The following is a 22689-nucleotide window of genomic DNA, read 5'->3' on the forward strand; positions in this document are numbered from 1 at the left end:
TTCTTTTTGAAATATTCCGTGAAAAGCTCCCTTGGTCTATGTTTGGCATATTTTCATGTAACCCAAATATTTTTCTGCTTCTAGAAAGCAGAATAATGCCCTCCTCCCCATCCCCCAAACAATAATTTATCGCCTCCCTCATCAAAAGAGATCCTTGGATGCGATTAAGGATTTTGAAATGGAAAGATCATCCTGGATTATTCAGGGTCATCTAATGTAATCACAAGCATCCTTATATGGAAATGGGGAATTAGAGAATTAAAGAAGGAGGCACCTTGAGGCCAGTGATGGTGGGGAAAAAAAAAAAGCTGATGCGAAACAGAGCTGTGAGTTAAGAAATGTAGACAACTTTTAGAATGAATAAGGAAAGGAAGAATCCTGCTTGAGACTCCAAAAGAATGTAGCCCTGCAGACATACTCTGATCAGCCCCATATAGTTCATCCTAGGTTTCTACTCCTCACATACATTTGACCTGAGCAGCAACAGAGAATGCATATAGTGCTGGTGAACTGAATCTTCCCTTGGATCACAGAATCCAAGCTCCTTTTTTGATTTTCTTCTTTCTTATTTCTTGGGCATGATTCTATTCATTGTCCACAGCAACACCCATGTCTTCAGAGTCACCCATCTCTTATCCACACCGCTCTCTATATTGCCACTGCCCTTCCCTTTGTATCAATGTCCATCACACTCTGAAGTTTGGGGTGCCACCAAGAGTTTGTTTATGTTACCACCATCTCCATGCCAGTTTTAGAACAACTACAACCAACACTCACCCATCGTCATGGAGCTTTGAGTTTTGGCACAGAGTATTACATCTCATAACAGGTTATAATGTTTGTTAATAGCCATGCTGGAGTGTGTGGAGAGAAGGAAGGTTGTTGGAGAGATCCAGAGAGATGACTTCCATTAGGCATTTGAAATTTGGAGTCTCTCCAGCTCTAGATTGTACTTTGAATACAGATTCTGCCAACTTGTATGAATGTATGGCACGAACCATTCTCCATTATGCAATAGCATAGATTGTTCTGTAGTTCTGATGCCATTTGAATCGTGCCCCTAGTCCTTTTAATTCTATAAATACAAGATTCTACTGGGCAGGGGTAGAGATGGCCTGCCCTGCGACTGCCTAACATGAAGCTCCTATGTGACTTCCTTTGATTGGTAGTACCAACAACTAACCATTTGGAAGAGCTCACCTTTTTCTTTGGTCTTGACATGCCTGCCTTTTTATACAGATTTTGTTTCATTTGTTTTTATATTTCACCTCTGGAACTTGAAAGCCAACAGAGCAGAAAAAAAAAATGTTGGAGGGGTCAGGTGATAGCAAGGGGGTAGGACATATGCATTGCATCGCCTTGCATTTGCCTTGCCTTGCATAAACTGACATGGATTAGATCCCTGGCATCCCTTATGGGCCTGCCAAGAGTGATTCTGAGCACAGAGCCAGGAGTAACTCCTGAGAGCCACTATGTGTGCCACCTTCCCCAAAACGAGATGAACTTTAAATCATTTTCTAAGATTAGTGACTGTAAACAACCATTTCATGTTCATCTTACTTGTTTTCCCTCAATTTTTCCACCAAACTCACAATCTACAGTTCACTTTTTTATTATCTTTAAATATATTCTTGAATAAGAATTTTGACTTTTATTCTACTAAAAATGTATGCCTTGTCTAACTCTGCCTAGGGCTCTTTTCTCATTCTTCATTTCTTTTCTAAGATCTATCTTCTTCCAGGAATCATTGCTAATATCCATTCTTTTCCAGGAAAAAAACCCGCGTTTATTAATAAGCTTATCTTACTTCCCAATAGGAATATTATAATAGTTGAATATGTGTAGAACAGCTAAAGAAATACATACAAAATTAAAGTCAGTCTTTAAAAGGAAGCTTTGAATTTAAAGAAACAACTCCCTTATCTTTAATATTTATCAGATTCTGAGTAGTAACAAATAGCATTTCATACGGAACAATGTTAATACATTAAAACTGAGTTTCTCTAAGCATAGTCCAGCCATAGTTTATTAAAGTATCTACTTATTATAGTCTCTGTGGTATATTGGAAGAAGTTAATCTTCCATTTGGAAGAATAATTTGAGACTATAATAACATAGAATCAATTTATTAAAAATGCTCAATTTGGTCATTTTAGTATGTGCATATATCCATAAGTATAATTATATATAATAATTAAATAAAAATACAAATGAAGACCATTTATTATAGTTAATTAATATAACCAATTAAAATATTAAACACAACATTATTTAGAGTTCCTTTGTAACTTCTGTCTCCTGAAGCTCCTTCTCTCTGTCCCATATCCCTACTCTTTGGTTCATGCAACAACTATTTCACAGGTAAATGGGAGGATATAGGGAGAATAGTCTAACTCAAGGCTTTACACATGTAAATTATGTACTCTACTGCTGAGTCATATCCCTAGTTCCACATCTCCTGCTCTGAATGAGTTATATAAGGCATGAAAAAACAAGTATTAAAAGAATGAACCTTGGTGCCTGAATTCAGGTTGACCAAGAAAGAAGAGAAATGATGAAAAGAATTTGTTTTCTCTTCTATTACTCATGCTCAGCCTAAGAAATGTGTTCCATAAATGGCAAGCTCTCAAAAGTGTCACAAGTCCATGAATAAACACCTCTTCACTGTCCACTCCATTGGGTTGAGAGAAGGAGAATCTAGACAAAGAACCAAAAGGAATTCAATATTGCCTATTCCTAGGAAGCAGAACTATGCCTTCCTCATTCCATGAGATAGCTGTAGCTGGCGCTCTCTTTGACAATAAAGCCAAAACTATAATGTTCCTGTAATTTACTGTATTGAATTTATTTATTTATTTATTTTTGGTTTTTGGGTTACACCCAGCAGCGCTCAAGGGTTACTCCTGGCTCTACACTCAGAAATCACTCCTGGCAGGCTTGGGGGATCATATGGGATGCCAGGATTCGAACCGCTGTCCTGAGTGCAAAGCAAACGCCTTACCTCCGTGCTATCTCTCTGGCCCCCTGCATTGAATTTATAATGAAGAAATATAGAGTAGGAAAAAGACAAAGGATAAAGGTAAGATAGTGAAGAGAGGATTTGTAGTTAACAGGATATAGGTAGAAGTTTGTTAAAATATTCATAAACACATATTTTCTAATTTCATAGAGTATTTTTCTACTTTTTAAGTTTGTTTCGCTTTGTGAATTAAACTAATAAGCACTTCAATAGATTCTAAGCAAATGTCACCTCAATTAGGTTTCTTTCTAAAACATTTTTTACTGATGTTCTTAGAAAACATCCATTAAGCCTAGAAATAAATCCGAAGTATTTTTTTTTCTTTCAGAAAATGCTAATATAGAAAGGAATCACTGAGTAATTGCTGTGTTCTGTGATGTATGTTCAGTGCCAAGAACAGAACTGACACTAACCAGTCACTTAAGATAGACATTAGATATGTCTTTGGTTATTCCTAACTCAACCCCCCTCCCCCATTTCTAAAGCATGAACTTCTAATTTGCATAATCTTCCATTGGATTTCATTCTGTCTTGACTCCCAGCTTTATCATTTACAGACTTTTGGTTTGCAAATGATCTCAGCAGCATGATACTTCTCATTTACAAAGCTTGAAAGGAGATGGTATGGCATGGCAGGGGTGGGAGGGATTGGCTCTGACTTTTGGTTTTTTGTTTATTTTTTATTTTATCTTCAGAGATATTAGCTGTAGATCTGCAGCAAATCTCTGGAGTTCTGCTTTAAAAATCTGTTAAATGGAAGTAATAATAATAATATTTACTGATATGATGGCCAAGAAATATAATTATATAAGGGATTTGGCAATGCTGGAACATGGCAAACAAAATATACATGCATGCTAATATTTTTCTCCAACAAATACTATCATACACGTTGGTGATTTTGTTTTATATTGCTCTTAAATAAAAGCATTTGGTGTCAGAAAATAGGTTAGCTGTTCCTTGAGAGGGCTGAAGGTCAGTCTGAGTACTGGCTGAATGGGGGAAAATTAAGAAAGTATAAATTTACTCCCATTGGCTCTTAAGGCAAGACGTAAGGGAAAAAATGTGCTCCGTCGGCTTTTTGAAAGTCAGGATTGCGAATCTCCCATGATAAAACCCCCAGCAACTTGCCACAGTACTCGACACATATAAGGCACTCACTTAATAATTGCATAAATCGTTAATAAAGAAATGGGTCTCGACAGGAAAAGTCTGGCACCAAGCTTCTGTTCCCGGAGAGCGCGCTCCTGCTGGCAGTAAATTTCTGTTTCCCAAGTGCAGAAAATATTTCACCGTCCAAGACAGCTAGCTTGTCATGATTGGAATCTGTCCATCTCTGGCAAACTGCGGAACGCGCCCCACCCCCGCCCCAATCTCAATTTTCAAGGCAGAAGATAGCCCCACCCCAGTAGGTACACGCTTCCCAAATCTGCTCATTCTTAATTTTCTCCGATTTTCTTCTGGCTTCTAGGTTTCTAGGTTTCTTTCCGGCTGCTGCCTGCTTGCATCTCGGTCTGTCTTGTTTGCATCTAGAGAGCAACTCTCTCTCTCTCTCTCTCTCTCTCTCTCTCTCTCTCTCTCTCTCTCTCTCTCTCTCTCTCTCTCTCTCTCTCTCTCCTCTCCCTCTCTCTCCTCTCTCTCCTCTCCCTCTCTCTTCCCTCTCTCCTCTCCCTCTCTCCTCTCTCTCCTCCCCTCTCTCTTCACTCTCTCCTCTCCCTCTCTCTCCTCTCCCTCTCTCTCTCCTCTCCCTCCCTCTCTCTCCTCTCCCTCTCTCTCTCCTCTCCCTCTCTCTCTCCTCTCCCTCTTTCTCCTCTCCCTTTCTCCTCTCTCCCCTCTCCCTCTCTCTTCCCTCTCTCCTCTCCCTCTCTCCTCTCCTCTCCCTCTCTCTTCCCTCTCTCCTCTCCCTCTCTCTCCTCTCCCTCTCTCTCCTCTCTCTCTCTCTCCTCTCCCTCTCTCTCTCCTCTCCCTCCCTCTCTCTCCTCTCCCTCTCTCTCTCCTCTCCCTCTCTCTCCTCTCCCTCTCTCCTCTCCCTCTGTCTCCTCTCCCTCTCTCCTCTTCCTCTCTCCTCTCCCTCTCCCTCTCCTCTCCCTCTCTCTCTCCTCTCCCCCTCCTCTCCCCCTCTCTCCTCTCCCCCTCTCCCCTCCCCCTCTCTCTCTCCTCTCCCCCTCTCCCCTCCCCCTCTCTCCTCTCCCCCCTCTCCCCCGCTCTCCTCTCCCCTCTCTCCCCCCCTCTCTCTCTCCCCCTCCCCCTCTCTCCCCTCCCCTCTCCTCTCCCTCTTTCTCTCCTCTCCGCCCCCCCCCCCCCCGCTCTCTCTCAGAGCAGACTACTAGCAGGAACATCGTTTGGAGATTTCTTCCCCCCTAATCTCTAGAGGGGTCAGGATAAATCCTACTACCAGTCGGAAAGTTCCGCTGCTGGATTCTGGTCCCTAGGAGCTCCAACCCCCCCGCATCCTTTTGACACAAACTCACCAGACTTCTGGGTTTAGGAGTCAATTCTAGACTCCTGTGAGCGTTGCGGGGTAACTCTGCCCCGCACCCTTAGAGTCTAAGCAGCCTGAACTGTCACTACATTGAATCTGTGCATCCGAATAAACTGCACCTCGTCTCCCTTTTCCTATCCACCGTTGCCCGGCTATCTATTAGACCGGGACTCACCCAGAAAAGGCTTCTACATATTGACAATTAACAGGTGCACAGCCCCCCTTCACCCATCCCTGGCGGGTAATGTGTTATGTTTATGTTTGTTGGCTCCGTGTGTCCATCTATCTGCCTAGGTGCTCAATCTCCAACGACACCGTTTGCTATCCCTGCAAGCGCGTTTAGAACCCCGAGTTCTTTCCAGGGATTCCCCCAAGCCTGTCTCCACTCTTCAGCAACCACCCAACCAGAGGTAGGTCTGGGACTTTCTCAATCCCTTCTTGAGGCTGTCGCTGCAGCCGTGGTTATTTAAAATAATAATAATAATAATAATAATAATAATAATAATAATAATAATAATAATAATAATCTACTGAGATATCCCCCGCTGCCCTCACCCCTGCGGATCCCCCCGGGGTCTTTGCTCCCTCCAGGCCATCAGCGAACAGTCCAGAGCGCCCGGGTTCCTTCCGATCTCGGGGCTTTCCACCTTCCAAGCGGCAGAGCTGGGGCAAACTAATCTGGGCTCCTGGAGACTGGTCCGGCCCGGCGGGCTCCCGGTCCGACCCGGGAGGTGGGAGGCGGTCCCGCCGCCCCCACCTTTCTCCGGGCCCGCAACAGCCGCTTGCGGGACGTGCGCGCGCGCGCGCCGGTTTGGTGGAGGAGAAATCTTCAGTGCAAGCTGCGGAGTGTCGCTGGCAAGAGTATTTTAGAGTCCAGGAAAAGCCTCCGAAGCACTTGTGCTTCTGGAAAGAACACAGCATAAAAAAAAAAAATAAATAAAAGAAAGGAAAAAATAAAAATATATCCAAATATAAAAGGAAAAAAAAAAAAACCAGAAGCAGGAAAGTCCGTTCTCCAGAGGCTTGGGTTTCTCTAGAGTCTTGGAGAGCCAGCGTTTCGGAGCTAGGTAGAAGCGCAGTGGCCAGCGGCCGCTACTGCTGGCACGGGCATTTGCAAAAGCCGTTTTGGTTTGTGTTTTTTTTTTTTCCCTCTCCTCCCAGCTCTTGGGTAGGAGAGAGGCGAGGGAACGGAGCGGAGGAGAATTTTGCACCTGCTCTGGGAACCCGCAGAGAGAAGTGAGGTAAGTAGTGTTGGGGGCACTGGAGCGGAAAAGGGGAGGGACGAGGGGTGCAGGAGAGGGGACAAGAGGGATAGGGCAGAGAATGAATTATGCAAAAAAAAAAATAGAAAAAGGGGGGAAAATCCCCGCTATTCCGCAGCAGAGGAAAAGCGCAGCACCGCGTTGGCAGGCTGAGAGACCCGCCCGGGTCTCCCGCGCCCAACTGGCGGTGGTGAAGTTCTTTTGGCAGAAGCTGAGAAACTCCCCCAATTCGGGAGGGTGACAGCGGGGCTGCCGGGGCGGGGCGGAGAGAGCCGTCGGAGCCCCGGTGGCCTCGGGGTGGGGCACCCCCGGAGCGCGGAGCCCCCAGCGCTCCTGTCCTGGTTATGGTTATGGCTGGGTTCAGCCTTGCCAGTGCGCACCCGCCTATCGCCTCCGCCCCGGGTGCGCAGGGCGGCGGGGTTGACGCGGGGGGCTTTCCGCGGCGGCGGGGGACGATCGCTCACCTGGGCCGAGCCTCCCCCTCCGACTCCCCCGCCCGCCCCCCACCTGCCCTCCTCCTCCTCCTCCCCTCCGAATCGGGCAGCGTCGGGATCCGTAGGCGAGGAAAGAACGACCCCTGCAGTTGCATTGCGGAAAAATCTCGGCGGCTGCCGCGGCGAGGGAAGCCAGGCTACTACTGGGGGGGTGCTAGCTGGGGAGCCCAGGAAAATCGCAGAGGGACGGACGGACGAGAAGCGAGCGAGCGCGCGCGCGACGTGGGGGAGCCCGGGGGCTCCCCGCTTGATTCCCGCCCTGCGTTCCCGCGCGGCGCGCGCGGCTGGGAAGCGATCGCCCAGGCGCGCACAGATTTGGGGGAGCAGGGAAGGGTCGGCGGCGACTGCGGGCGGTAATCCCTGCTTCTGTTTTTTTTTTTCCCTCTCCCTGCTCTTTCCGCGGCCCCCCACCAAGACGGAGCAGAACAGCCCCCGAAGTGGAGTCGACGTCCCCTGATCATGCCCCGGTGAGGGGTTTGGACTTCGAGGGCAACTTGTAGCGGGACTACCCGGGTTTAATAACCCCCCCAGCGAGCCGGGAGCTTCCAGCCCCGGGGCCCAGAACAGCGCGTCGCGGCCCGGCGGGGGGCTGTCGTCTATGTCTTCTTGGGGCGCCCGGCGGATCGGGATCTGTCTTTTGCACCAAGAGCCCAGCTCTGGTGGCTTCTTCAGGTGGCTGCCACCGCCGCCTCCTCTGCCCGCATTGCTGCCGCCTTTTGGAAGAGACACCGGCAAGCGGGGAGACCTCCGGGACAGCGAGGCATCGGACATGTGTCAGCACATCTGGGGTGCCCATCCGTCGAGCCCGAGGGAGGATTTGCCGGAACAATTCAAACTGCGATATTGATTTCGGAGGAGGTGACTGTCCCTTGGCCGGCGGTCGGTCGGTCGGTCGGTCGGGTGGGAGTCGCGAGTGGTGCGCGCTCGCTCCGAAGTGTGTGCGGCGTGTATATGTGTGTGCGCCGCGTCGGGCCCCCCTCCCCCGGCCCCCCCTGTTTTCCCGTCGAGTGATGCACTTGGAATGAGAATCGGAGGATGGAAATAGTCTGGGAGGTGCTTTTTCTTCTTCAAGCCAATTTCATCGTCTGCATATCAGGTAATGGGACGCGCTGGAGCCAACGGGCAAGGGTTTGGGTTACGTTTGTGATGTCTGGAATATGGGGGGTGGGGGTGTTAATTGTGTCCAGTAATGTGGGGTGGGCGGAAAGAAGGGTTGTGGGAAGACCCTTTCAGTTCAGTTCTGGAGGTTTGGGGTTTGCTCTCTTTAGGAATGTGTTTATGTGTGTGTGTATGTGTGTGTGTGTGTTTCTGCGTGTGTGTGTTTCTGTGTGTGTGTGTGTGTGTGTGTGTGTGTGTGTGTGTGTGTGTGTGTGTGTGTGTGTGTGTGTGTGTCTGCATGGAGCCCGTCCCAATCCCAAAAGGTAGAAAGAATAGTCGATGTGGAAGAAGAGGCAGATGGGTGTTGATTTTCCATCGTTTTTTTTTTTTTTTTTTTTTTTTTTCGTTTTCTTTTTTGGCTGAGATCTCTGGCGCCGAAATCTGAGCCTTAGCTACCCCACCCCCATCTTCTGGCTTTCAAAGTTCCCAAACTTGGTGGTTCCATTCCGGTGAGATAGATGCAGAACTGTGTCCTAGTATCTAAGCACTTTGGAAAGATTGCAGGGGATGCTGGCTGGAGAGTGCAGGCAGGGACCAGAGGGAGGTGGATGTCCTTCCTCAGACACCTCAGGATCCAATTATGATGGTCAAACCTGTCTGCCAGCCAGCTCCTCTCCACCTCAACTGAAAGCACCCACCCTCAGCAACCATATCACTGGTGCCCCTCCTACCTATTACATCTCTCCAATTCCCAGTGGCAGAAGGATATGCTGGCTCAGGAGCTCTGGCTTCCGATGCCAGTCTGTGGTTCTAGAAGCTAATGGGAAGTCAGGCAGGACATTGAGGTGATGATGATGCTTTTGTGCCTGTCTGCCTTGTGTGTCTATCTTGGGAATGATTCTGATTTCTGAGCAGGCAATTAGGGGTGTGAGGGGAGCAATGAGTAACAGCAGTGTCCCTCAGGACAATTCAGAACCTCCTCCCATTGGCAATGCCTTCCTACTCCTTTTGGACCTGTCATTTAAGCATCCAGGTTAAGGCCCCTTTGCAGTTTTCCTTTCTGCCTGCATTCCCTCTGCAGAATTGGGGATTCGGCCAAGTTGCCAGGAAGTCCCCAAGAAAGGAGAGTAGGCAGCTTTGCCCCTGAGAGCAAACCTCTTTGAGCAGTGTTGTTGTGTGTGTGGGGGTTCATATTTGCTGCTTCTTTCTGCAGCCCAGTCAGCCCCCCACCCTCTGAGCCAGACCTGATTCTAGACATTGGAACTGTGTCTATGTTTCCCCTGGTTCTAATATCTAATGCCAGTCTAGGTGTTTTCCTGGGTCAGGGTTAAGGAATCTACTACTTAGACTCATTTGTTTGGGGCTATAGCTGCCCTTCAAAGACATTTGCTTTGCAATACTTTAGAGATAGGTTCTGTGCCTGACAGACAACAGAAAGTGCCCTGGGGTCACTGCAACTCTTCCAGTGACACCTCTTTTATCCCATCTTGCCTATAAGAGAAGGAAATCTCAGGTGACTTGTAAAGATTTATTTCAGTTCTCTGGACAGGTACAGACTGTCTGGACTCTCACAAGGCCACATATTATTTTGCTTCTATATTCCAGCCTCTCTTACTCTCCTCCCGTCCAATCCATATTTCTCTAGTCTCCAATCTCTTCATCATGAATAATTCTCAAATTATTTTAAAATGCTTCATCATTTCCTTTTCAATCAATGAATTCCTTTCTAAACATTTATAACCCTTAGAAAGGGGAAGAGAAGCATTCATTGAAACTCAGCATTTCCCAAGCTTGCTTTGTCCTCTGCCCTTTCCTTGTACCTGGTCAGCTGTGAGAAGAGATCCAGGTAAGAACATGTTCCTTAATCCCCAGAGGAAACATTGGTAGAATACCTGCTGCTATAGTTATATTTGTATACTTAATTGAATACATTAGAGGCTAGATCATAAAAGAGAAGGATTAGGAGTGGGAATATCCAAATTAGGAAAGATGCTGTGGACTAAATAGTCTGTCACATGGATTTTCTGAGTAATCATCACTGCTACGTAATGATAGGATGAAAGTGTATGCAAAATTGGTAGTTATTAGCAAAGGATAGAAAACTGGGTTAGCATTCCAAATGCCTTATTAGGATCTGCATTCATTTGCACTTTATGAAGAGGTTTGTGCAGAAATGCATCATTACAGAGTCTGTATTTATACATCTATAAACGTAACTGGGAAAGGCCATTCTTTTCTCCATGGCCATGGGGCCTCCTCCTTCCATAAGCAGAACTACTTACTCATTGAGTGATATCTATGTATGTCACCATTCTGATTAGTAATAGAAGTATGATTCACTCTTGCCACAGTTTGAGGGACTTTGTGTTGCCATCTGGCAGCCCTGAGAGGTATAGAAATGTAATGTACTCAAGTTGTATAACTGTGACACAGGGAGAGTTTAGTAGGTCTTGCATTTCTGTGCCTATGATTTGCAGTTTTAATTTGCTCAAGACTGTGCTTTACTGCAAGGAACATAACCCTATGATCATAGAACCTTCTAAATCTTAATTAAAAACATTTTTTTAAAAAAGCACCTTGCTACCATCTTGGAATGTATTGCCCTGTATATGGGTCCTAATTCTAATTGAGTTACCAAGTGTCAGTGATTGATGTTTTTGGGGTGGCACAGGGAGTGGGGGTGTTGGCTTCTTTACTGAGGAATACCACACTAGAAAAGGTCAGCAAAAATCGACAGTGTGAACATTTTGCAGAAAGAAAATGTTGTTAATAAATCTGGTACATAGAAGGTTTATTAACCTGAATTTTCCTCAATTGCATTGGCTTTCAAAATCACTCCAGTGCCTCTTAGATTAATGTTATGTTATGGAAAGTTTCCTGCCCACTGCCTACCCCTCCCCATAGTATACTCAAAGAGTTTTCTCTCTGGGTTTGTGTGAATGTTTGGATGGAATGTTCAAAATACAGTGACTTGAATTCTTTGGTAGTGTACCTGCACTTGATATTGGGCTGTGGTGAAGTCATAACCTAAGTAGGATGCAGCGTACATGTCTTCTATGAGATCCCATCCATTTTGGCTTCATAAGCAGAAGAGAACCAGGCTCAAGAGAGGATGCCATGATCTGCAAGCTCCACATCACAGTTACATTTCACTGTTCTGTAAATATCAGCAGCCAAGATCTGCGAAAAGGAAATGATGTTTGGGGAGGCAGAAACAAGGTGTGTGTGTGTGTGTGTGTGTGTGTGTGTGTGTGTGTGTGTGTGTGTGTGTGTGTAGGGGGAGAGACAGACAGAGACTATCTCTGAGAGAGAATATATAAAGGAACCAGAGTGATTTTCCCTTTACTAGCAAGAGCACCGCTTTTTTCTTATGAAAGAACAGATCAGTGAGAATGAGTGCTTAGCAGCACCACTAAAGAATTTCCTGGTCCAGAGACCAGCTGTTAGACTTTATACTAAGCTTCCTACTTGCCTATGTGTAACTTTACTCTTTATCAGTTATCCATAATGACAGTTATGACAATTTGAATTGTATGTTGCTTTTACAAATATTACCTAATCGTGCCTGTACTTGAATACATCTATTATTAGAATGTGTAGGGTCCTTTTTAAGAAAGAAGCAATCCAAGGGACATTGCAGTTCAGCCTTGAAGATGGGCTTCCATATCTAGATGAGTTAGAATTACTTTTATCATATATATTCTGTGTCAAGATTTTGCTTGATTTTAAGTCAGTCTCCTTATGTTTTGGTATTTCCAGTTGAAAGAACAAATTGTGTTAATAAACTACAGATTTTAGAGAGTTAGGAAGTGGATATTTAGGTTGGCTGCACTCTAGAGCTAGAATTAAGGTAGTCTTTGAGTTTGTCTGTGGCTGCAAGTGGATATGGTTATTACCCAAGTATTCCCCACCCCAAAATCTTTTGAACCATCATCTTAGAAAGTAAATTTTATGCATTCTTTTCTTAACCTGGAAATTACGTTAAGTGCCAACTTCTTTAAGTATTCTCTTTTAGAAAGGAGACGATAGTTTAAACAACACATATTTGTCATTTGTATAAAGTGAGATAGTATTTAATAATAATTTTCACTTAGCACAGTCTCTGTAGGACATAAGGTTTCAATAATATAAATTTATTTTGTACAAATTTGGTATATTTCACAGGTTATGGGGTCATATGGGGTCATAAGTCTTTTTCTTCTTCCCCTTAAATTTGTTCAAAAACAAAAACAAAAAAATCCTTAGCCAGTCCTTTTGATAATACAAATCCGTTGTGTCTTTGGTATCAGAATTTAGCCTATATCATACCTGGAATGAGACTCTGACTAAACTAATTCTCCTTCTCACTCAAATGAGACCAGTTGCATCAAACTTTGGTGTAAACTTAAGAGCATAAATCATTATATCCCTTTAAATCCAATATTGATGTTAGACTTGGAAAGTTTAATAAATCACCTGGGAGCAATGTACTGCTTATTACCCAGGGGAGTGACAGAATTTTCCTCTTTCTGTTTCTAAATTATAACTCGTCTTAACCCAACTTTAAAGCACTTCCAAAATGGCAGATGTTCTCAGTGTAGCTTGAAATAGAACATTCCTTTAAATTAAACAGCAACAAAGCATATTTGATGATGTTATCAGCAAAGTAGTTTCTTTATCTGCTGTCCGATGTGATGTCATAAGGTCCCTATCACCCACAGATACCATCAGTGAAGATGAAGTCCTATTAGATAAGAAAGTTTTCCAGAGTATTATAAAATCTCAGAAAAATAAAAATGTTAAGTAGAGGAACATTTTCTTATTTGGCAAGTTTGGGGCAGCTGGAGTGGGTGGGCAGGTGGGTCACTGCTATCACAGATCGTCAGTACTGAGTATTTCAGAATTTCAACTTAATTAAGCATTACCTACTTGGATCTGGGGTTTGATGTCAAGAAGATAAATTAAATCTTTATAAATTTGTTTGGGTGCAAGTCATATTTTTTGAAAAGTATGGAAGTTAGGAGGCCCACCCTGTAATGTCACAGATGAGCTGTGATTTAGACAATTCTCTTAACATTTTAAGGTCTCAGTTTCTGTATGTGAAAGTTGAAAGTTATTTCCTTTTTCATTTCAAGGAATGGTTACAAAAAGGGAGTAATCCTGAGTGTTCTCTGTGCTATATTAATGTGCAGTGCTTAAAACATAGTTATTACTATATCCTTGTTACCAGTTACAGAACACCTGGTGCTACCACAACTCATGAATACTTCAGAAGTTTATTATACAAGGTATAATATGTATAAATAACATGTTATTTACTGGTGTACTCCATATCATCTCTAAGTAACTTATAATTCCTCATGTAATGTCAACATAATAGTTGTTTACTGTACTGTTAGCAAATAATAAAAAAGAGTCTACATGATTACATGATCAGTACAGATACAACCATAAGAGGTCTATCTACATGATACTTACTTCCAATCTACCACTAGAATAATCTCTGGATATGAATATGAAGGTCCTCTGTGACTCTCTAAGCAAAGCTTATAAATGCACAATGTAATGATGCAACTGTATGAAAAGTGCTTTATTTGTTACTGTCTAGTTATACAATGAAGTTTGTGCTACATTAGGGGCCAGAGTGGTGGCTCAAGTGGTAGGGCATTTGCCTTGCATGCACTGACCTAGGATGGACCAAGGTGCAATCACCTGGCATACCATATGGTCCCCCAAGCTTGGAGCTATTTCTGAGTGCATACCCAGGAGTAACCGCTGAGCATCACCAGATGTGGCCCAAAAAACAAACAAACAAAATTGTGCTAAATTATATAGTTGTTAGAAAGTAATATTTGATAAAGGAAAATTCTAAAGAAGAAAAAATTTAGAGATAGGAAAGGAAAGAGAGAGATGTTAAAGTTTGGGATAGAACAAATGGAGGGGACCATATAATTAAGCAGAAGAAAAGAAGGATAAGACTATACAGTAATATTTATACACACTGAAGTAAAAGATTCTTTGGGAGATGATCAAATGCAGAGATGAACCTACTTAGGGAGTTGTTGGATTGAAAGTATATGGAGGACCTCTATGTATTTAATTTTGTAGTAATTTTAGTTTACTTACTATGGATTGCATTGATTCAGTGGACTGAACTTGATTAATATTTTCTTAAAACATTAACATTTCTTTTTTATTTTAAATTTGTACTCATGTCTGTAACTACTACTGTATTTATATGTAGTTTATGTAAACAGATTGGGATTGTACATAGTTCAATTTTGAGATAGTTTAGTTTTTTATTTATACATTTCAGATGATATTTTCTAAGATTATTTCTCCTCCAGGGTAATTTTAGGAAGTAAAATATTGTTTGAAAATGTGTAGCATAGTATTTAAAATACAGAAACCATATCACATATTTCACAGGAGAGTAAGCATAGACCTTGGAACAAAGATTGGCCTACATGTGAATCAAACATTTTATACCTTTTATTCTCCATGTAGTTTTAGCAAAGTCCTTTATACTCCTAAAACTAATGGAACAAATTAACACTATATCTTCCCACAGTTCCTAAAATATAGCAGTTATTCCATGCATTGAGGTAGTTCCCATCACAACCACTATTTTCTTTATTATCATCATCTTCATTAGAAATCCTCATTTACACTTTGAATCTGTGCTTATAAATGCTAATTAAATGATATATTTTATTTTCATCAAAATATGGTTGCTGGGAATGTGCCAGGCATAGCCATCATAAAATTGAACAACACCTGATCATATAATTCCAAAGCAGTGTGTTTCATGTGCTAGAACTGCTTTACAAAAGCCCATGGGAGTTTAAAGGACAAGCAGTAGTATTGTTGCTGGATATAAGTAGGATGTGTGGAAAGGTCTATAAAGGACAAAATATTTAACTGAATGGAGGACTAGAACAACTAAATGTATATTTTTAAAGAAGATGGAAAATAGAAATACTATTATGGAAGAATAGAATTTTTATAGGCAAGAAGAGCTGAAGCAAACCATCAGATGTGGAATAATGGGCATAATAAAAGGATTGATTGAAATAAGTGACTAGAAATAAGACAAGAAAAATAACCTGGGAGTAATGTAAATGGGCTTGAAAGCCAAGATAAAAAGATTAGATCATATCTTTTAGCTATGAAGAGCTAAGAAAAATGACATAATGAGAGGCATGTGTGATTTAATAAGGTTTTATTCTACTTTGATTGCACTAAGAAATAACTTAAAATCCAGCTCCTTGTCTTCTTTCCTTGCTCATGAAATCCATTTAAAAATATTGGTCTAAGAGGATGTTCTGAATTACATATTTAAAGAAAAATGGAAAGAAATTATATTTCTTATGGACCTGAGATCCATACCTTTGAGAATCTTACATTGTATTTTTATGTTAAATAAGTGCAAGTGGACTTCAATAATAATGATAACAATGGTAAAGTGATGTGAGCATTAGGTGAAGGTTAGGAGATGTAAATCATTAATATATATATTTGTGCAAAGCAATAGGAGTGCTATTTGACAAGCAACATTGGGATCACTGAAACTGGCAAGAGTTTTACCTTACTATATTCTGCAAAATTCTAATTTCTAAAATGAAAGTTTTACTAGGAAGAATATAATTGAGAGCCTCTAAAGTTTTTTTTTACCATCTTGATAATCCAATTACTGTAGAGAGCATAGATTTATACTTGACTGTTGTCCACAAAAATTTATTCAACATTTACTCAGGTGCACTAATACATATTAGTGTAATATCGTAGTGCAATATCAATGTATAATATGTATTAGTGAAATAGAGATGTAACAGACATACTATGTATATTTAAGGTACTTAAGATCCTGACTTCCCCTCCAGGAATTAATTATCTAGTAATAGACTGGTTTAAGCATTAAAACAAATAGTACTAGTCACAGCAGAGGTATTAACACAGATAATGAATGGAGGCATCGTGTATGAGAACAAAGAAGAGATATTTGTTCTCAAGGTGGAAGGAAGGCAGAAAGGACAGTTTGATTAGAAGATGCTTGAGCTGGATCTTGAAGAACGCTAGAGAGTTGCTTGCCAGTGCCTGAACCGAGAGGTGAGTGGCAGTGGAGGGATCAGAAGAAATAGCATTTGCAAAGATGTAATATTAGAAAGAGTGCGATGAATCTGGGAGACTATTAATAGCATGACAACTACTGGAGAGTGGAGGGTGATGAATGAGGGTTAGATAGAAGACATGATCACAACCACAGCAGATAATAATAGTGTGTAGAACACCACTCACCTCCTTGTACTTCTCTGTGCAAAAAGTTATGGTTCCTGGTACCTGTCTTTTTATTGCAGACCAATTAGGGTTAAAGTTGGCTCTGGTTCAGCTATGCTTCATTTGCCCCAGATAACTGCCTATTTTCAGCATTGTTTCTGGCTCCAGGTGGTTTCCCAGAAGCTTTTGAGATCATCCAGATAGAGATGACAAAAGGTATTTCTATACTTAGTTTATCTTATGTATTTATACCCTAGGAAAAAGTGCCAGGACCATATTGACTGACCCTGGATTTTGTATTGTGCCAATTAGCACCATTCTTTTTTTTTTTTTTTAAGTCACATCTTCCCTGTCTCTTTTTGTTATTTTTATTCCCTTTAACCTTAACTAATTCTACAAATAAATTTCCAGCATGCAGAGACATGTAGGGGTGGGTGCTAAGATAAAGTCTGGGATTGCCTTGATAACAAAGCCCAAATTACTCTTTATTAGTAAGATTGGTGTGGAGATAGATTAGCCAGTGTTTGGGTTTGATTATATTTTCATTAAGGTGCCATCAGGATAGCAGAGGAGAGATTAATAGTGGCTGAGAAAGACAGTCTACAAATACCTTTTCCTCTGGATCTGGGAGAGGTGGGACCTTTGTCACCGTAAGTGCAGAATCCATCTTTAACTTGGTTCAATACTTCATGCCCAGTGACTGAAGTGGTTGGCAGTAGAAAATAAAGCCTGTGACTTTCAGGTGAGTTTTCCAGAGCCAAGTCCTGCTGGCTTCACAACTGATTTGGCAGCAATTCTAGAGTTGGAATAAACACATTTTCTGAAGGAAATGAGTCAACATGTTCCCCTTCTGCTGTGCCCTCTTCCTTCCATGTACACAGCTAGTGTCCATTCTTCCGGAAAACAATTTCAATGGCAGCACCTATGCTGTGAGCATTGGCTGTTCCTCTTCCTTGAGGTTGAAATAAAAGTCGATACTCATAGGATTCTTGAAATGAACCAATAAATGGACTATAACCAATATCTAGAAAAAAGGGCCTCTTCCACCTTGTAAGAAATATAAGGGGTTAGAGTTAGTTGATTTCATCAATGCTATAAAGATTGCTTTCTGTATCCAAGACTCTAGACCAAACAGAAGATAAAACAGGAGCAATGATCTTTGTCATCATAGATTATATAGCTAGTGACATGCAAGTGTGATTTGTTTTTCTATCATCACTTCATGCCTGACATTTTATAAATAGTAATAAGTTATTGAATTGATACATAAATGAGTAATCAGGAATGATTTTGAATGGTTTTCTTTCCTTTGGAGGAAGGTAGGTGACACTAATTCAGGCTCGGAGAGAGGGAAGATGAAGAAAGCATCTCTTTGTGTTGCTTTCTTGCTTCTATTTCCAGCCTATATACAAAGAATCAGTGAAAACTAGAATTGTCCAATGGAAGCAACATATTGAAAAGTTTTTTATTTCCCTCTCAAACTCATACTGGATTTGACAAATCAGTGTTACATGGAATGCTTTATAGCTGTCTAAATGTAGTTTGTCCTCTAAATGCACTTCAGTGATAGTCATATTCAAAGCCTTGGTATTGGACCACTGGGGATTAGGGGATCCATTGTAGTTCTTTCCTCTGTGTCTTCTCTCCTCCCCTTAAGACAAGACTGATGAGGATAAAGTGTTTTCTAACTGGGTTCTACCTTGGAAGAAAACCCTTGAGAAAGCTCTTTGTTCCTTAGTTATGAGCAAAGTGCTTTAGAGGGAAGCCTAACCCTAACTTTTTGCCTTGATTTGGGTCAGAGTGGAAATCACTATAGTTTCTATCATGTATTCAGTCAGTCTTGTGTCAGAAGATTTTTTTCTGTGACCTTTTGGGAAAAAACTCTGGCATATATCACTGTACTTATCAGGAGGAAGGCCAGGTGCCCAGAAATTGAAAGAACTGTATGGATTTGCTATTCTTGGCTGCATATTCTGTTTATAATCTCCTGCTGGATCTGTGTAGCTGTGAGGAAATGGTCAATTGGCTGTTTTATTGTTAGCTTGTGAAGTGAATGACAGAAAGAAGGAATAAAGATAGGTTATAGAAAAGAAGAGGTGTCTACTATAAATTTCTCAAATAAATGGAGGAGATTCTGTTGGTAGGAAGTGTGGCATCTAAAAAAAATTATTTTGACTCTATGGCCTGGTTAGAAAATTTATTCTAAGTTTAAGCTTATTGAACTGAGTCACTATCCCATATGGGAGTAAGGAGCAGATCACAGCACTTTAAAAATTTACTTTTTAAATATATTTATTTATGATTTATTAACAATTATTACCAGTAAATGTTTGACTTGTGTATGTGCTTTATTTACCAATGTGCACAGAGCCTTGTAAATGATCTTTAAGCCAGAAAAAAAGCAGAAGCAAAAAAGATTAATAAGCCCTGCTGTAAGGCAGGGTGCAACCTCCATGGAATTAATTCAAAGTACTAATACTAACACTCATACTAATACTAATACAGAGTACTAATACAGAAATCAGTATTTTTTGTATATGCAAAACATTCCATCTTGTGTTTGTCTTCTGTGGTGAAGAATTTGTCGACTTTCCGTTTGTGTCCTTGCTCCATAGTTCTTAAATAATAATCACATGTAATTTTACATGTGATTCCAAATCCATGCATGGATGCAGCTCTTCTGCTTCTTCTTTTAGAACTGATTTAATCAGAATTGGAGGAGCTGGTGAAGTGTTGCAATGATGTGTCAAACAAATAATGTAGGAGAGATCCCTTATGCATTATTTGACTTTTGTTTTTATTTTCCCTGGTAGTTGGGGTCAAGTCTGCAAAAACGTTGTTGAGATAGATGTTCATGAGTGTATCACACATGTTCTCTGTAGACATTTTGTCGTTTCAGATCTTAAATCCAGGTCTTTAATTGATTTTGAATTAATTTTGTCTATTGTGTTAAGTAACTATCTAGTAACTAAATACTTTGCATGTGGTTGTCCAAATTTCCCAACACAATTGTTGAAGAGGCTTTTATTTTCCATGTTGGATGGTCTTGGTACTTTTGTTATTGACTATGTGCCCATTATGTATAAATTATGCATTTATTTGTATTATTCATATGCAGATTTCCAGTTCTATTTAGTTGGTCTGTTTTTATTTCAATACTTTACCTTCGTTTTACATACTATCACTTTGTTGTATACTGTAAAATCAGGTGCATGATACCTTAATCTCACAATGGAGATAACCACTCCAGGTTAGTTTTAGTTATTGGTAGCTCTTTTGAAGTTTCATGTGAATTTTAAATATTCCAGTTACTTGAAAAAATAGTGAGATTTCAACTTTTTTCTAAAATTGTATTATGTTTTGTATGACTGATATATTAGACTAAATTGTTATTTATAAAAGCTTGTTATTTTAACTTCTTCAACTTCATATCATTGTCATTTTTAAGATGTTCTAACTAGTTCCCACTGTTCCTTTCTAGTTGGGTTAGTTTGGGAAATCTCGGACTTTACAGAAGGTAAACTACACAGTATAACAACATACAGAATAGAAGCATATAGTTACTCACATTAACATTGTATGTATATTCTCATGCACATGTGTGTATGACTCGGGAGTCTTCAAGCTGTTGGAGGTTTTGATGTGTGTGGCTTATAGAGCTCTTCTAGGCATGAATGTCAACAGATGGAAAAAAAAAAAAGAAGAGTGGGGGACAGTTGGGAAATAATGCTTAGGAGCCTCATGCAGAAAATCTTGAACATATGGTCTGATTCATAGACATGTCCTTGACCCAAGTGTTTGAGAGTTTGGCTATCCTTGTGCCCACTAGCAAAGAGAAAATGCTATATTAGCATCTAGGATTTTTAATTCACTAATGGTTTATTTATTTCAAAATATATACTTATATTTATTATTCCCCTATTTTTGAGTCCCTATAGGGTTTCTATTTGTTGCCAAGGAGACATGTGTTTCTTTACCTACCGATAATTATTTCAATTCAATAATTTCTTTAAAATCCTTCAAGTATTGTTATTTCTGGATAAAATTGTAGAAAATTTTTATGGTATTATTATATTACTTTCATAAATAATGTATAGCCTATTTAGAATCTTTTCAGAAATATACTTGAAATCCTTAAGGAAGCACCTAAATATGTAGAATCATGATTAAACTTTTAAAGATGTTCATAAGAGTGATTCACCCCAGAAACTATTAAGCAAGATCTGAATGAATGGCCATAAAATCCAGTGTGTTACTTTACTGTGTAAGTCAGATCACAAACTGGAAACCAAGGCCAAGGACATGCAGATAGCCTTTCTAAGTTCATATTTTGAGACTTTAAATGGTATCTCTGATATATGTTTCTACAAATTATTAGTAAGTGCATATCAGGAGGTTTACAAGGAAGATTATTGGTCTGCAAGACAGAAGATTTCGAAAATATTCACTGGCATGGGTCAAAGTCTTTTATTTTTTTCTTTAAAACAAAAATATTGGGGTTCTGTTCAACTTGCAATGTTATAGCGTTAAGAAACTTTTACAGCAAATTACTCAAGTTTATTGTTGGTACTAAACCCCCCATTTTTGGTGTAGAAAACGTCAGGCTTAAATGATGAGAAGAACTTTCAAGACTGGGTGAGCAGGAAAGTGACAAATGACTTTTGCAATGGGCAAGAGAGAGATAAATCTGATCAGAGAATAATTCAAACCATTCTTGTAAAATGATGACCTTGTTGATCTTTCCAGGTACTAAGAAAGAATGGAATGACCTTCACTGACTGTTCAAAGAAAGCTTTAAACCAAAACTCAGAGGCTGAAAGAATGAAGTTTTAGGATTTAAACTCAAATTTGCTCTTATATTATGTGACTTTGGAAGTTACTTAAAATCTCTAATATGTAGCCCTATCTTTTGTAAACTGGAGAACGTCTATCTTTGGCCTTAAAGGATAATTTTTTTGTTTTTTTATTTGGGGCAGACCTGGCTGTTCTGAAGATTTGCTCCTGGTTTTGTGCCAGGGATCACTCTTGGCAGTGCTTGGGGAACATGTAGGGTGCCAGGGATCAAACCTGGGCCAACTGCCTGAAAATCAAGTGCTTTCTCTGCTGTACTTGATTATTTTTTAAATGCAGCTGAATGCTTGGCACCTAGAATAAACTGGATATATGGTGACTTTGCATTTTTACAGTTGAAGTTAAAAGAACAATAGATATGTTGAGCTGAATTAGAAAGGGATTTGGCAATGTCATGTAAAACAAGGGGATTAAATGAGTCTATTCACATAAAAGTCTGTAATCAGTTGAGGATTTTGAATCGGACTCACTAGGTGAAACTAGGATGAGATATATGTGAATGATATTTTAGAAGAGATAGGAAAGAAAATAGTCATGTTTTCTCATGAAATGATCATCAGAAACAATTTGCCAGGCCAGGCCCATATTTTTCTTTAATCTAATGTAATTAGAAATACTACTTTTAAATGTACTTTTTATACAGTGATAGTTTAGACTTATAAAGGCCTCTAATGTAGGTATATGATATCATCTAATCCAATAAATATTTGACTTTGACGTTGATAATATAAACACTGTATCAGGAATTTGCTCATTGTTTTTCTTACCTAATTACATTAGTAAATAAGCTTAATAGCCAGAGCAATGTAAAAATAAGGTATTATGACCTGATCCATTTATAATAAAAGATGTAATATTTACTCTGTTCTCAAACTACCACTTCATTTTTACTAAAATTTGGTGACTCTATTTTTATTATTCTGTTTTCCCAGCTTCCCCAAATGCTCATTTACATACACGGTGGCCTTAACCATTTATTTAAAACAAAAATACAACCCAGAAAAATATCATTGATTTATGTTTTGTATTAACTTTAGAGAATGAGTTCTTAAATATTCATTAAAGGCTAGCTATTCTTGGAATGGTGATGTGGTTTTTCTTCAGTAGATCTGCTCTTGAGTACTTCCACGAAAGGCATTTAAAAAAAAAAAAGGCAAGAAATGGGACAAGTGACAAATGTTGTATTGATGTGAAGGAAAGACAAATTGTGATCTATGTGAGTCTTCC

The 22689-nt window shown here is 40.5% G+C and overlaps 1 protein-coding gene across 2 annotated transcripts in view; it reads left to right on the forward strand.

The window, feature by feature from the left end:
* The first annotated feature begins 5804 nt into the window (after positions 1–5804).
* Positions 5805–22689, forward strand: part of CA10 (carbonic anhydrase 10) — a 550141-nt gene continuing 533256 nt past the window's right edge. The window contains exons 1-3 of one of the 2 annotated variants that reach the window (XM_049771020.1): positions 5805–5911; positions 6663–6751; positions 7679–8353. In XM_049771020.1, coding sequence (XP_049626977.1) covers positions 8293–8353 — 61 coding nt within the window. In that variant the 5' untranslated portion in view covers positions 5805–5911; positions 6663–6751; positions 7679–8292. Of the gene's footprint in view, positions 5912–6610; positions 6752–7678; positions 8354–22689 lie in introns of those variants that run through there. The other variant, XM_049771018.1, reaches the window with a different exon arrangement.

Source organism: Suncus etruscus, chromosome 1 (genome assembly GCF_024139225.1).
Source record: "Suncus etruscus isolate mSunEtr1 chromosome 1, mSunEtr1.pri.cur, whole genome shotgun sequence".
NCBI lineage: Eukaryota > Metazoa > Chordata > Mammalia > Eulipotyphla > Soricidae > Suncus > Suncus etruscus.